Source organism: Mirounga angustirostris, unplaced genomic scaffold, assembly GCF_029215605.1.
Source record: "Mirounga angustirostris isolate CCGP_5_RB_7025 unplaced genomic scaffold, mMirAng1.0.hap1 SCAF_2, whole genome shotgun sequence".
Classification (NCBI taxonomy): domain Eukaryota; kingdom Metazoa; phylum Chordata; class Mammalia; order Carnivora; family Phocidae; genus Mirounga; species Mirounga angustirostris.
The window spans coordinates 60,023,569-60,038,540 of record NW_026991710.1 but is presented as its reverse complement, the minus strand read 5'-3'; the positions used below and the strand labels follow the sequence as shown (position 1 = coordinate 60,038,540).

Sequence of the window (14,972 nt, the reverse complement as noted above, 5' to 3'; positions counted from 1 at the left end):
GACATTCTCCTAATTCCTGTGATATGAGATGTTTCGAGATCGGTTGTTTACCTGACCGTAGAAAATTGTGCAAGGTCAAGGGGATGAAGGCAACTTAACCTGATAACTGACTCTCCCCTGGAGGCCTGTCTTTGTTTACACATGAATCGCCAGTGTGGCTGGTTATTTCCAGTTCTACTACAGAATTAATTAAAAACTGGGTACCAAAACCTGACCGTAAATATTATTTAAAATCCTCAAATTGGGAACTAATCAGGAATGTCTACTATCACCATTACTATTTAACAGTGACTGGGCAGTATTAGTGATGTAGTGAGGCAATAAAACACAGTAATTGATATAAATATTGGAAAAGAAGAGTGAAAACTATTACTTTTTGCTGATGATATGATTTCATATTTAGAAAACCCAAGATACCAGTAAATAAAAATACACAAGAATTAATAAGAAAATTTGGTTAGGTATTGCTACAAGATTCTTGTGCAAGAATCAGTCATTTCCTCTATTTTAATAATAAGCACTGAGTAAAAATAGCATTTACATAAGTGACAAGCATTATAAAGTACAGTACTTAGAAATACATTTTATTTATTTATTCTTTAAAAAATTTTTATTTATTTATTTGGGGGAGAGAGAGAGAGGGAGAGGGAGAGAGAGAGCACAAGAAGGGGGAGGGGCAGAGAGAGAAGGAGAAGCAGGCTCCCCACTGAGCAGGGATTCCCAACTAGGGGCTCGATCCCAGGACCCTGGGATCATGACCTGAGCTGACAGCAGATGCTTAACCAACTGAGCCACCCAGGTGTCCCAGAAATAAGTTTTAGAAGAAAAGCACAGAACTATATGAAGAAAACCACCAAATCTTATTGTATGACATAAAACAAGATTTGAACAAATGGGGAGAAAATGTTTTTAAATGAGAGGACAATATAATAAAAATGTTAGTTTCCCCTAAATTAATATAAATTTGATGAAATTTAGATCAGAACACCAACAGGGCATTTTAAAAAAAATCTCTTTGGGATGGGGTAAAATTATTTTAAAGTTTAAGAATAAGAATAGATGCCTAATAATAGTCAAGAAAAGTTTAACAACATAAACTAGCAAAGGAGGGACTTTCTTATCAGTTATTAGAATACACTGCAAAGCCATTCAAGTCAAAACAATATGGCAGTGGCATAGGAATAAAGAAATAGACACATGGGTCAAAAGGGAGTACAGAAATAGATCTTAGCATATAAAAGAATTTAAAATGCATGAAACTGGTATTTTACCATGTTGGGAGAAGTTAGAATTATTTAATAAATACAAAATCTATAAAAAATCTAGAACTTATACTTGGTGCCTGTATTATACCATATACAAATGTAATTTTAAGATTGTTTAATAATGTAAATGAAGAAAAGAAACCACAATGAAAAATCTGCAAAAGAGAATTGCAGGAAAATAATCTACAATCTAGGGATGGAAAATATCTCAAGTAGGACTAGAAATCCAAAATTTATATTGTATATGTGTGTGTGTATTTTTTTTCTCAAATGGCAATGATCTTAATGAAAGACGGTTGAACTCACAAGCAATCAGGAAATGCAAATTAAAGTAACAGTGAAATATCACTTAGTATCTATCATACTGCAAAAAAAAAAAAAAAAGAAAGAAAGAAAAGAAAAGTAAAGTCAATAACACCTATTTGCGGACAGAGATCCAGGGAAATAAATAGTCTTACATATTATTTATTTCCAAGAAATAAGTAAATTCTCCAACATACACACAACACAGCTATCAAATTCATGAAAATAGCATTGCTCTACTACTACCATTCAATTCAGACTCCTTTCAAGTTTCACAAACTGTCCCAATAATGTTCTTTTATTTGTTTGTTTGTTTATTTATTTATTTATTTTTAAAGATGTATTTATTTATTTGAGAGAGGGAGAGAGAGAGAGAAGTGGGGAGGGGCAGAGGGAGAGGGAGAGAGAGATCTTAAGCAGACTCCGAGCTGAGTGTGGAGCCGGACAAAGGGCTTGCTCTCTCGACCCTGAGATCATGACCTGAGCTGAAACCAAGAGTCAGCCACTTAGCTGACTGTGCCCCCCAGATACCCCCCAGTAATGTTCTGTTATAAAAAAAGGTCCTGTGTGTGCTGCATTCAATGGTCATGTCTCTTGGCAGTTGACCCTTAAACAATGCAGGGGTTAGGCACGCCGACCCCTGTGCAGTTGAAAATCCATGTACAGCTTTGGACTTCCCCCAAACTTAACTTCTAATAGCCTACGGTTAACTGGTAGCCTTACCGATAACATAAACAGTTACTAGGGCGTATTTTCTATGTCATATGTATTATATACTGTATTCTTACAATAAACTAGAGAAAAGAAAATGTTACTGAGCAAATCATAAGGAAAATACATTTATAGGACTATACTGTATTTATTGAAAAAAAAAATCCATGTATAAATGGACCAGCACAGTTTAAATCTGTGTTGTTCAAGGGTCAGCTATAGTCTTGAATGGTTCTTTAGTTTTTCCTTGACTTTCATATTCTTGGTACTTTTGAAGATTACAGGCCAGGTTTTTTGTTTTGTTTTGTTTGTTTTTGTAGACCGTCCTTCAGTTTGGATTTGTCTGATGTTTCTTCATGATTACATTCAGGTTATGCACCTTTGGCGGGAACAGCACTGAATTGGTGTTGTGTTCTCTTTTGGGTTCTGCCTGGTGGCACGTGCCTCATACTTGCCCTGTTACTAATTTTGTAAACTTTGATTGTGTGATTAATGTGTTGTCTGCCCCACTTGTTCACTGTGAAGTTATTCTTTCTCCCGTTTTATTTGATAAATATTTTTGGGAGATACTTTGAAGCTATGCAAACAGTTCATTTCCCCTCAAACATTCAATTTACTTATTTGTTTACATCAGTATGGAGTCATGTTGCCAAATTTATTAAGTGAGATATAATTTTCCCTATCATTAGTTATTTCAACATCCAAATGTGCCAGTTGGTCAGTGGAAGCCCTCTGAAGATAGCTTATGTGTTCTTTCAACACGTTCCCATCATTCTTTGAATCCTTACTTACCCTCTGGCACAACAATATGATCTAGGGTCAACTTTGTATTTACCTTGTCCCAGCCTGAATTAGCCATTGCTCCAAAAAGATCTGGTTCCTTCTGCTGGAGAATGGTATTATCTGAATGCTAGGTGTGCCCATTGATTTTGGGGGTATCGCTGCTTCTTGCCCAGTTAATGGACACTTTAGGGGATATTTGTATTTCCTGCTCTTGCTCGCTTTCTCTCTCTTTCTCTCACAGACTCACACATGTCTATTAATTTCTGAACTTATAAATTGAAAACCATGACTTTGCACCAATATCTTAATTTCCAATCCAACCTAACAGGTATAATCTAGGTTTTTTTTCCCCTTCCCATCATCATTTGAAAGTTTAATTATTTAAATTAATTTTACACTTGTTTATTTTTGTGAATTTTGAATAATACATTTTAAATTTTATCCTGTTTCAGTCAACATTTGCCATCTTCGGAGAGACTGAAACAAAATTTATTTTAAATTAAGTATCACTCAAAGTATGCAAATCAAAATAAGTATAGAAGAAATTTTAATACTCAATATTCAAATTAATTTGTTATGTTTGTAGAATTTATGGTTCTGAAATTATTAAAGCTTAAAATTGCATGAAGACTTTTGGGACACCCTTTATTTACTTATTTGATTAATCCCCTGTATACAGTCAATTTCTCATCCCTGCCAGCATCCCCTCCCCTGTGTGGCCCTCACTGTACCCTTTCTTTCTTTCTTCCTTCCTTTCTTTTTTTCCTTAAAGATTGTATTTATTTATTTGAGAGAGGGAGACAGCGTGAGATAGAGGAGAGAGAGAGAGAGAGTGTGTGAGCATGAGCAGGGGGGAAGAGCAGAAGCAGAGGGAGAAGCAGGCTTCACACTGAGCGGGGAGCCCGATGCAGGACTCGATCCCAGGACTCTGGGATCATGACCTGAGCCGAAGGCAGATGCTTAACGACTGAGCCACCCAGGCGCCCCTGTGCTCATTCTTTCAAACTCCCATGCCAGCTGTCCCTTCCACAGGGATGACTTGCCCACCTGCTAGGGCTCTTGACTCCCTGTGACATTGGGTGGAGGTCACCTCTTACCCAGCATGGATAGGTTGGGGCCACTCCTGTGTGTGGACGCTCTTCTTATATTTCTACTCTAAGCTCTTGGCTGCCCTGGTTTACCGTCTCCCCATTCAGAGGGCGTGGATGCCTACCTATCTTAGAATTGGGCTCATCTGATACATTTAGGATTGAATTGTTCAGGAAAGGAAGAGGGAGAAGGGAAATAGTTAATTTGTTTTTAATCTTCTTTCAATATATTCAAAGATACAAATTTCCCTCTACATATTATTTAAGTGCATCTCGCAGATTTTAATATATAGTATTTTCATTGTCATTTAGTTCAAATAGCTTATAATTTCCCTCATGATTTTCTGTTTAACCCAAGTGTTATTCATTTATTTAAATAAGACAAGACTTTCAATCAAACTCTAAAATGGAAATCTAAAAGCCATTTTACTTGTTTTCTCTAGGCATTTTAAGTGCCAATGATCTCTTTCTGGCTTAACAAAGAAAGTCAACAAGTGTATCTTAAAGATGCCATATTAAATATTATCACCAGGGCAACACATTGTAAAACAGCCAATCAGCATTGTAAGCCTCTTAGTGATGAGCAACTATTTCCCCAGGATATAACAACGGTTTCTGAAATCTGGATGTCTTACAAATCTTTGTTAGATTTAAAGTTGTCAGGTCAGTTTTCTGATGCAGAATATTCTGTGCTTTTCTGGCAGCTTCAGGGGGAAGTGGCGATATTTGCTTCTTATCTTGCAAAGACTTTGTCACCAGAGTTAGAAGAGTCTCTAGGCTTTCAAGGCTAAATGTTAAAATGTATGAAAAGAAAAAGAGGCAGCTCTGAAAAGCCCCAAACTCAGTTTGGAATGGGTTATATACATTTTGCATGTATTTTTAGTAACATGCTTTTCAGTTTGAGTTTGGGAATTAAATGTGCTACCCTTTTGCTCTTTCTTTTTCTACTTAGGTTATCAGTTTCTGAAAATGGTAACTTAAAAATTTCCAAGTAGAAGATTAATTTATTTCATTGTTCTGTCAGTTATTCATATATTTTAAAGCCTACATTATTAAGTATATATATATATATATATATATATATATATATATATATATATGTTCATGATCATTACATCTTCATCTCTTGTTCCTAGTGCCAATATGTCATACCCCTCCTTATCCCATATGATGTTTTTCATTTTATATATCCTTTCTTAGTCTAGTTTTAAGATTGCTATACTGACTTCTTCTGGTTTATATCTAATTAGTTTGTCTTTTTTCACCCCTTTAGGAAGATAGATTTAAAAGAGTATTTTTTAACTCACCACTTGCCTCAAGAACTCAAACAGTAACAATTTATCTGCCTATGTGCTTCTGTTCACTGCTCCTCCACCCATTTGCCTATTTTTCCCAAAGGTAAGAGCTATCCTATATTTTGTGTTTATCATTGCCTTGCTTTAAAAAATTGTTTTATCATAAATACCCACACACATACATATAGGTATCAATTATATGTAAACAACACATTGTTTTTCATTAGCTGGTTTTAAACTTCTAAAGAGTGTCCATGCCATGTGTAAGTCTTTATGGACTTGCTTTTATCGCTTAACATTATGCTCCTTGTATTCATCCATGTTCTGTGGGATTGCAGTTCGTTCATGTTTACCTCTATAAAGTATTTCATGATTCGAACATATCATGCTATCAAAGGATTTTAACTTTTTCGCTATTACAAACAGTGCCACCGTGAACATTCCTGAACCTCTCCTAGTGCTCAGGGGCAAGAGTTTCTTTTGGGCATACACTTAAGAATGGAATTGCTCAAGCATAGGCTATGCAAATGTTCAACTTGACAAGCGAATTTTATTTTATTCTTTATCATCTATCTATCATCCGTGTGCATGAAAAAGGTTGTATATAATCACCTTATTTTCAATCATTCCACATAATTTTAAGGGTAGCTCTTCTAAGCAACAGTTATTGGATTTTTTGTTTTGTTTTGTTTTCTTCATCCAAACCAAGAGTTTAATTACCTGTTATAATTACTGTTATTTAGAATTTATTCTTGCTATTTTATTTCATGTTTTCACTATTTTTAATTTTACTCTTTTTGATAAGTACATAAGGATATCTGATTGTGGTTTCAGTTTGCATTTTCTTAATGGCTAATGATATATTTTTTTACTTAAATTTTAATTAGTTAACATACAGTGCAATATTGGCTTCTGGAGGAGAATTCAATGATTCATCACTTACATACAACAGCCAGTGCTCATCACAACAATGCTCTCCTTAATACCGATCCCCCATCTAGCCCATCCCCCACCCACCTCCCTCCATCAACCCTCACTTTGGTCTCTATTGTTAAGAGTCTCTTATAGTTTGTTTCCCTCTCTCCTTTCCCCCTTCTCTTATGTTCATCTGTTTTCTTTCTTAAATTCCACATAAGAGTGAGTGCATATGGTATTTGTCTTTCTCTGACTGACTTATTTCACTTAGCATAATATATATACTCTAGCTCTATCCATGTCATTGCAAATGGCAAGATTTCATTCTTTTTGATGGCTGAGTAATATTCCACTGTGTGTGTGTGTGTGTGTGTGTAGACATCTTTATCCATTGATCAGTCAATGGACATTTGGGCTCTCTCCATAGTTTGGCTATTGTTGATAATGCTGCTAAAAAATATTGGGGTGCTTGTACCCCTTTGAATCTGTATTTTTGAATCCTTTGGGTAAATGCCTACTAATGCAATTGCTGGATTGTAGGGTAGTTCTATTTTTAACTTTTTGAGGAACCTCCATACTGTTTTCCAGAGTGGCTGCACCAGTTTGCATTCCCACCAGCAGTGCAAGAGGGTTCCCCTTTCTCCTCATCCTCACCAACACCTGTTATTTCTTATGTTGTTAATTTTGCTATTCTGACAGGTGTGAGGAGATATCTCATGGTGGTGAGTGATGTTAAGCATCTTTTCATGTGTCTGTTAGCCATCTGGATGTCTTCTTTGGAAAAATGTCTATTCATGTCTTCTGCCTATTTCTTAACTGGATTATTTGTTTTTTGAGTGTTGAGTTTGATAAGTTCTTTATAGATTTTGGATACTAACCCTTTATCAGATATTTCATTTGAAAATGTCTTCTCCCATTCCATAGGTTGCCTTTTAGTTTTGTTGATTGTTTCCTTCACTGTGCAGATGCTTTTTATCTTGATGAAGTCCCAATAGTTCATTTTTGAACTATTCATTTTGTTTCCCTTGCCTCCAGCGACATGTCTAGTAAGAGGGTGCTGTGGCCAAGATCAAAGAGGTTGCTGCCTGTGTTCTCCTCTAGGATTTTAGTGATTTCCTGTCTCACATTTAGGTCTTTCATCCATTTTGAACTTATTTTTGTATATGGTGTAAGAAAGTGGTCCAGTTTCATTTTTCTGTGTGTTGCTGTCCGGTTTTCCCAACACCATTTGTGGAAGAGTCTGTCTTTTTTCCTATTGGATATTCTTTCCTGCTTTGTTGAAGATTAGTTGACCATGTAGTTGTGGGTCCATTTCTGGGTTCTCTATTTTGTTCCATTGATCTATGTGTCTATTTTTGTGCCAGTACCATACTGTCTTGATGACTACAGCTTTGTAATACAGCTTGAAATCTGAATTGTGATGCCTCCAGTTATTTCTTTTTCAAGATTGCTTTGGCTGTTTGGAGTCTTTTGTAGTTCCATACAAATTTTAGGATTGTTTGTTCTGGCTCTTGAAAAATGCTGGTGGTATTTTTGTTGTTGTTGTTGTTAGATTTTATTTATTTATTTGGGGGAGAGAGAGAGTGAGAGTGAGAGCACGAGTCAATGGGGGAGGGGCAGAGGCAGAGGAAGAAACAGACTTCCCGCTGAGCAGGTTGCCGAACATGGGCCTCGGTCCCAGGATCCTGAGATCATGACCTGAGCTGAAGGCAGACACTTAACTGACTGAGCTACCCAGATGCCCTGCTGGTGGTATTTTGATAGGGATTGCATTAAATGTGTAGATTGCTTTGGGTAGTATAGACATTTAACAATATTTGTTCCAATTCATGAGCATGGGATGCTTTTCCATTTCTTTGTGTCATGTTCAATTTCTTTCATAAGTGTTCTATAGTTTTCAGAATATAGATCTTATACCTCTTTAGTTTGGTTTATTTGTAGGTATCTTAATTGTTTTTGGTGCAATTGCAAATGGGATTGATTCCTTGATTTCTTTTTCTGCTGCTTCATTATTGGTGTATAGACATGAACAGATTTCTGTATGTTGATTTTATATCCTGCAATTTTGCTGAATTCATATATGAGTTCTAGCAATTTTTTGGTGGAGTCTTTCAGGTTTTCTACATAGAGTATCATGTCATCTGTGAATAGTGAAAGTTTGATTTCTTCCTTGCTGATTTGGATGCCTTTTATTTCTTTTCATTGTCTGACTGCTGAGGCTAGGACTTCTAGTACTATGTTAAATAGTAATGGTGAGAGTGGACATCCTTGTCTTGTTCCTGACTGTAGGGGGAAAGGCTCTCGGTTTTTCCATATTGAGGATGACGTTAACTGTGGGTCTTTCATATATGGCCATTATGATGTTGAGGTATGTTCTATCTATCCCTACTTTGTTGAGGGTTTTTCTAAAAAATGGATGCTGTATTTTGTCAGATGGTTTTTCTGCATCTATTGAGAGGATCATATAGTTCTTATCCTTTTTTTTTTATTAATGTGGTGTATCACATCGATTGATTTGTGAATATCGAACCACCCCTACAGGCCAGGAATAAATCCCACTTGATAATACTTTTTATGTACTGTTGAATTCAATTTGCTAGTATTTTACTGAGATTTTTTCATACACGTTCATCAGGGGTATTGGCCTGTAATTCTCCTTTTTAGTGGGGTCTTCATCTGGTTTTGGAATCAAGGTAATGTCAGCTTCGTAAAATGAGTTTGGAAGTTTTCCTTCCGTTTGTATTTTTTGGAATAGTTTGAGGAGAATAGGTACTAACTCTTTAAATGTCTGGTAGAATTCCCCTGGGAAGACATCCCATCCAGGACTTTTGTTTTTTTTCAGAGTTTTTTGATTACTGATTCGATTTCTTTGCTGATTATGGGTCTGTTCAAATTTTCTATTTCTTCCTGTTTCAGTTTTCAGTTTTGGTAGTTTGTAAGTTTCTAGGAATTTGTCCATTTCTTCCAGATTGCCCAGTTTGTTGGCATATAATTTTTCATAGCATTCTCTTATAATTGTATTTCTGTGGTGCTGGTTGTGATCTCTCCTCTTTCATTCATGATTTTACCTATTTGGGTTCTTTCTCTTTTCTTTTTTAAATTAAATTTAAATTTATTTATTTGAGAGAGAGAGAGAGAAAGCACACATGCACGCATGTGAGCAGGGGAGGGACAGAGGGAGAAGAAGAGAGACAAGCAGACTCTGCACTGAGCGCCGAGGCCCATGTGGGGCCCCATCCACGACCCTGAGATCATGACCTAAGCTGAAATCAAGAGTCAGATGCCCAACCAACTGAGCCACCCAGGTGCCTCTCTCTTTTCTTTTTGATAAGTCTGGCTAGGGGTTTATCAATTTTATTAATTCTTTTGAAGAACCAGCTCTTAGTTTTGTTGATCTGTTCTACTGTTTTTTTGTTTGTTTGTTTCTGTATTATTTATTTCTGCTCTAATCTTTATTATTTCCCTTTTTCTGCTGGCTTTAGGCTTTATTTGCTGTTCCTTTTCTAGCTCCTTTAGGTGTAATGTAGGTTATGTATTTGAGACTTTTCTTGCTTCTTGAGGTAGGCCTGTACTGAAATATATTTCCCTCTTAGGACTGTCTTTGCTGTATCTGAAAGGTTTTGGACTGTCGTGTTTTCATTTTCATTTGCTTCCATGTATTTCTTTATTTCTTCTTTAGTTTCCTGGTTAGCCCATTCATTCTTTAGAAGGATGTTCTTTAACCTCCATGTATTTTTGGTCTTTCCAAATTTTTTCTTATGGTTGATTTCAAGTTGCATAGCATTGTGGTCTGATAATATGCATGGTATGATCTCAATCTTTTTGTATTTGTTAAGGCCTGATTTGTGACCCAGGATGTGATCTATTCTATTTTTGTGTGTATTAAAAAACAATGTGTATTCTGCTGTTTTAGGATGAAATGTTATGAATATATCTGTTAAGTCCATCTGGTCCAGTGTGTCATTCAAAGCCATTATTTCCTTGTTGATTTTCTGCTTAGATGATCTATCCATTGCTGTAAGTGGGGTGTTAAAGTCCCCTACTATTATTGTATTATTATCCATGAGTTTCTTTATGTTTATTATAAATTGATTTATATATTTCGGTGCTCCCAAGTTGGGGCATAAATATTTACAATTGTTAGATCTTTTTGATGGATAGACCCCTTAATTACAATATAATGCCCTTCTTCATCTCCTGTTATAGTCTTTGTTTTAAAATCTAGTTTGTCTGATGTAAGTATGGGTACTCTGGCTTTCCTTTGATGTCCATTAGCATGGTAGCTGGTTTTCCATCCCCTCACTTTCAATCTGCAGGTGTCTTTAGGTCTAAAATGAGTCTCTTGTAGGCAGCATATAGATGGATTTGTTTTTGTTTTTTATCCATTCTGATACCCTATGTCTTTTGATTGGAGCATTTAGTCCATTTACATTCAGAGTGATTATTGAAAGATATGAATGTAGTGTCATTTTTGTTATCTGTAGAGTTGGTGTTTCTGGTGATGTTCTCTGGTCCTTTCTAGTATTGGTTGCTTTTGGTCTCCCCCCCGCCCCCAAAGAGTCCCCCTTAATATTTCTTGCAGTGCTGGTTTAGTGGTCATTGAACTCCTTTAGTTTTTGTGTCTGGAAAACTCTTTACCTCTCCTTCTATTCTGAATGACAGCCTTGCTGCATAAAGCATTCTTGGCTGCATATTTTCCCCATTCAGCATGTTGAATATACCCAGCATGTTGAATGTATCCTGCCATATATTCAAGTTTCTGTGGACAGATCTGCTGTGAACCTGATGTGTCTTCCCTTGTAGGTTAAGGACTTTTTTCCCCTTGGGGCATTCAGGATTCTTTCCTTGTCTGTGTATTTTGTGAACTTAACTGTGATATGCCTTGGTGATGGTTGGCTTTTGTTGAATTTAATGGGAGTTCTCTGTGCTTCTTGGATTTTGATGTCTGTCCTTTCCCAGATTAGGGAAGTTTTCAGCTGTAATTTGCTCAAATAAACCTTCTGCCCCCTTTTCTCTGTCTTCATCTTCTGGGGCTCCTATGATATGAATGTTATTCTGTTTTAATAAGTCACTGGGTTCCCTAAGTTTACCTTTGTCGTTCATTACCTTTGTTTCCCTCTTCTTTTCAGCTTCATTATTTTCCATAATGTGATCTTCTAGATCACAGATGCATTACTCTGATTCATCCATCCTCATTTTTATGGCATCCATTTGGTTTTGCAACTTGGTAATAGCATTTTTAAATTTCAGCCTGAGTACAGATGAATGGATAAAGAAGATGTGGTATAATATATACAATGGAATATTATGCAGCCATCAAAAGGAATGAGATCTTGCCATTTGCAACGACGTGGATGGAACTGGAGGGTGTTATGCTGAGCGAAATAAGTCAATCAAAGAAAGACATGTATCATATGACCTCACTGATATGAGGAAATCTTAATCTCAGGAAACAAACAGGGTTGCGGGAGTGGGGGGTGGGGTGGGAGGGAAGGGGTGGCTGGGTGATAGACACTGGGGAGGGTATGTGCTATGGTGAGCGTTGTGAATTGTGCAGGACTGTTGAATCACAGATCTGTACCTCTGAAATAAATAATGCAATATATGTTAAGAAAAAAAAAAAGAAGATAGCAGGAGGGGAAGAATGAAGGGGGGGAAATCGGAGGGGGAGATGAACCATGAGAGATGATGGACTCTGAAAAACAAACTGAGGGTTCTAGAGGGGAGAGGGGTGGGAGGATGGGTTAGCCTGGTGATGGGTATTAAAGAGGGCACGTTCTGCATGGGGCACTGGGTGTTATGCACAAACGATGAGTCATGGAACACTACATCAAAAACTAATGATGTAATGTATGGTGATTAACATAACAATAAAAATAAAAATAAATAAATTTCAGCCTCAGTAAACTTTAGTTCTTTTATCTCTGCAGTAAGGGATTATTTAGTGTCTTCTAAGCTTTTGTCAAGCCCAGCTAGTATCTTTATAATTGTTTTAAATTCTAGTTCAGACATCTTACTTATATCTGTATTGATTAAATCTCTGACTGTCATTTCTTCTTGTTCTTTCTTTTGGGGGTGAATTCCTCTGTCTTGAAATTTTGGAGGAGAAAAAAAGGCAAAATAAAATAAAAATTTTAAAAAGAAATTAAAATAAATAAAGGAAGCTAGATTCTAGGTGTGTTTTGGTCTGCTTGTTATGAGAAACTTGATAGAAAAACCGGTAGAAAGAAAGAAAAGAAAAATTAAAAAATAAAAAATATAAAAAATAAAATTAAAAAAATTAAAAATTGCTCTTTCTGAAGGGGTGTCTGGGTGGCTCAATTGGTTAAGCGTCTGCCTTCGGCTCAGGTCATGATCCTAGGGTCCTGGGATCAAGCCCTGTGGCAGGCTCTCTGCTTGGCAGGGACCCTGCTTCTCCTTCTCTCTCTTCTGCTCCCCCTGCTTGTGTGCTCTCACAGACGTGCTCTCTCTGTTTCAAATAAGTAAATAAAATCTTCTTTTTTTTAAAGATTTATTTATTTATTTGAGAGAGAGAGAATGAGAGAGAGAGAGTACATGAGAGAGGGGAGGGTCAGAGACTCCCCGCCGAGCAGGGAGCCCGATGCGGGACTCGATCCAGGGACTCCAGGATCATGACCTGAGCCGAAGGCAGTCGCTTAACCGACTGAGCCACCCAGGCGCCCCTAAGTAAATAAAATCTTTAAAAAAAATTGCTCTTTCTATATTCCCCCCCAACAAACAAAAACAAAAACTAAGAAACAAAAAAATCCAAAGGACACTAGAGCCTGTTGCCCCTATTGTTGAAGCTCTGCAGCATTCTCAGTAGACTTGGCTCGGGCAAAGGGTTTGTGCCGGTCTTCTGGGGGAGGAGCCTGCTGCCCTGGTTCTCAGGTGGAATCCTCCTCGTGGGGATGTGCGTGCAGGGCGCCGGGGGGCGGGGTATGGTGTAGTGGTTCTGTTCTCCACTTGGTGGTGCTGTTTAGCTCACTGAGGTGGATCAAGCTGGTTGGTGGGGGAGAAAATGGCTTCACCCCTTTTCTTGCCTTCGGAGTGGGAAATGTGCGCCACCCCGCTTCAGGAAGCTCTCACGGACACACAAACAATGATCTCCTGTGTCCCTGGTTGCCACCAGATCCCTGCCTTCACTCTGTGTCCGAGCTGTCCCCCTGCCAAATGGCAGGGCACTCTTGTGTTTATCTCAGGTGCAGCTGTGTTTCAAAACCCCACACTTCAGAGACCCCAGAGGCACAGACCCACACTGATCTCCTGGGGGGGGGGGGGTGTCTCTGTGTTGTGGCTGGTGGCGGCTTGTCCCAGAAGATAGTTGCGGATCGCGCAGCTGAAGTTTATGGTAAATCACAGCACACAGCTAGCGCCGGGGCTTGCTGCCCTCCGCTGGTGTCTTTATTCCTACACTGGTGAGCGAGGCAGCTCAACGGTGTCCACAGGGTCCTTTGCCTGTGGAGAGGCGGTATCACCTCTCTCAGATGCACTCCAAGCTGTGGCCAGTGTCAACTTGTCACAGAAAAACAATTGCGCAACCAAGCAGCGGTTTGGAGTTTATGGTAAATTGCAACACAGCCGGTGCCCGGGATTGCTGCTCTTAGCCAGCCCTTGTTCCTATACTGGTGAGTAGGACAGCTCAATGGTGGCCGCAGTGTCCTTTGCCTGCAGAGAGGCCATATCATCTCTACCAAACGCACTCCAAGCAGGGGAACCACTTTATCCCCGTGTGAGTCTGGGGATCCTCAGGCTGCCCTCTGCTGGGGTTCCACCCTACCCCTCCACCCGAGCACCACTCAGCTCCCCAGGCCTGACCTCTGAAACTTGAGACTCTGCCTCTCTGTTTATAAAAAATTGGTATTGTAACCTTCTTCTTTTTCCCTGTTAGTGGTTTTGGGGAATAGTTTTCTTGTGTAGTCCCCTGTGCCTGTTTTCACTCTTTTTTCCCCCCATGCTTTCTCTTTCCTCCTCTCGCTATACTCCGACTGCGATCAGGGCTCCCTCCGCTGGGGAGCGCCCACGCCTCTTTTCTCCCATAAACCAACTCTCAGCAGTTCCTACCTTGCAGGGGTCATTTTTCCAGTCTGTAGAGTGCAGCTTTGTTCTCTAAGACTTTTGATCGATTTCTTGGGTGTTCAGAATGATTTGATATTTCTCTATCTGTGTTTGAGGGAGGAGGCAAGCTTAAGGTTGCTCTACCTCCATCTCCTGGCTAATGATACCCAACATCTTTTCATTTGTTTATTTGCCATTTGTGTATCTTCTTTGCTAAAATATCTCTTCATGTCTTTTTCCCGTGTTCCAACTGGATAGTTTTTTTATTGTTGAGTTTCGTGTGTTCTTTATATATCCTAGGCACTTGTCCTTTGTCGGATATGTGATTTTCAAATATTTTCTCCCAATTTGTAGCTTATCTTTTTATCTTCTTTACTAGGTCTTTCACAGAACAAAAATTTTAAACTTTGATGAAGTATAATTTGTCAATTTTTTCTTTTATGGATTGTGCTTTTGGTGTTAAGTCTAAAAATTTGTTGCCTCATCCTAGATTCCAAGGATTTCTTCTATTTTTTTTCCTATAAGTTATAGTTTCTCTTCTTTTCTTTTCTTTT

The 14,972-nt window shown here is 38.1% G+C and overlaps 1 protein-coding gene across 7 annotated transcripts in view; it reads left to right on the top strand.

The window, feature by feature from the left end:
* The window catches only part of RCHY1 (ring finger and CHY zinc finger domain containing 1), an 80,954-nt gene that overhangs the window by 46,110 nt on the left and 19,872 nt on the right, over positions 1–14,972 (top strand). For 6 of the 7 annotated variants that reach the window (XM_064584601.1, XM_064584598.1, XM_064584597.1 and 3 more), the window contains one exon: positions 5,424–5,548. In XM_064584601.1, the coding sequence (XP_064440671.1) occupies positions 5,424–5,548 (125 nt within the window). Of the gene's footprint in view, positions 1–5,423; positions 5,549–11,610; positions 11,807–14,972 lie in introns of those variants that run through there. The other variant, XM_064584599.1, reaches the window with a different exon arrangement.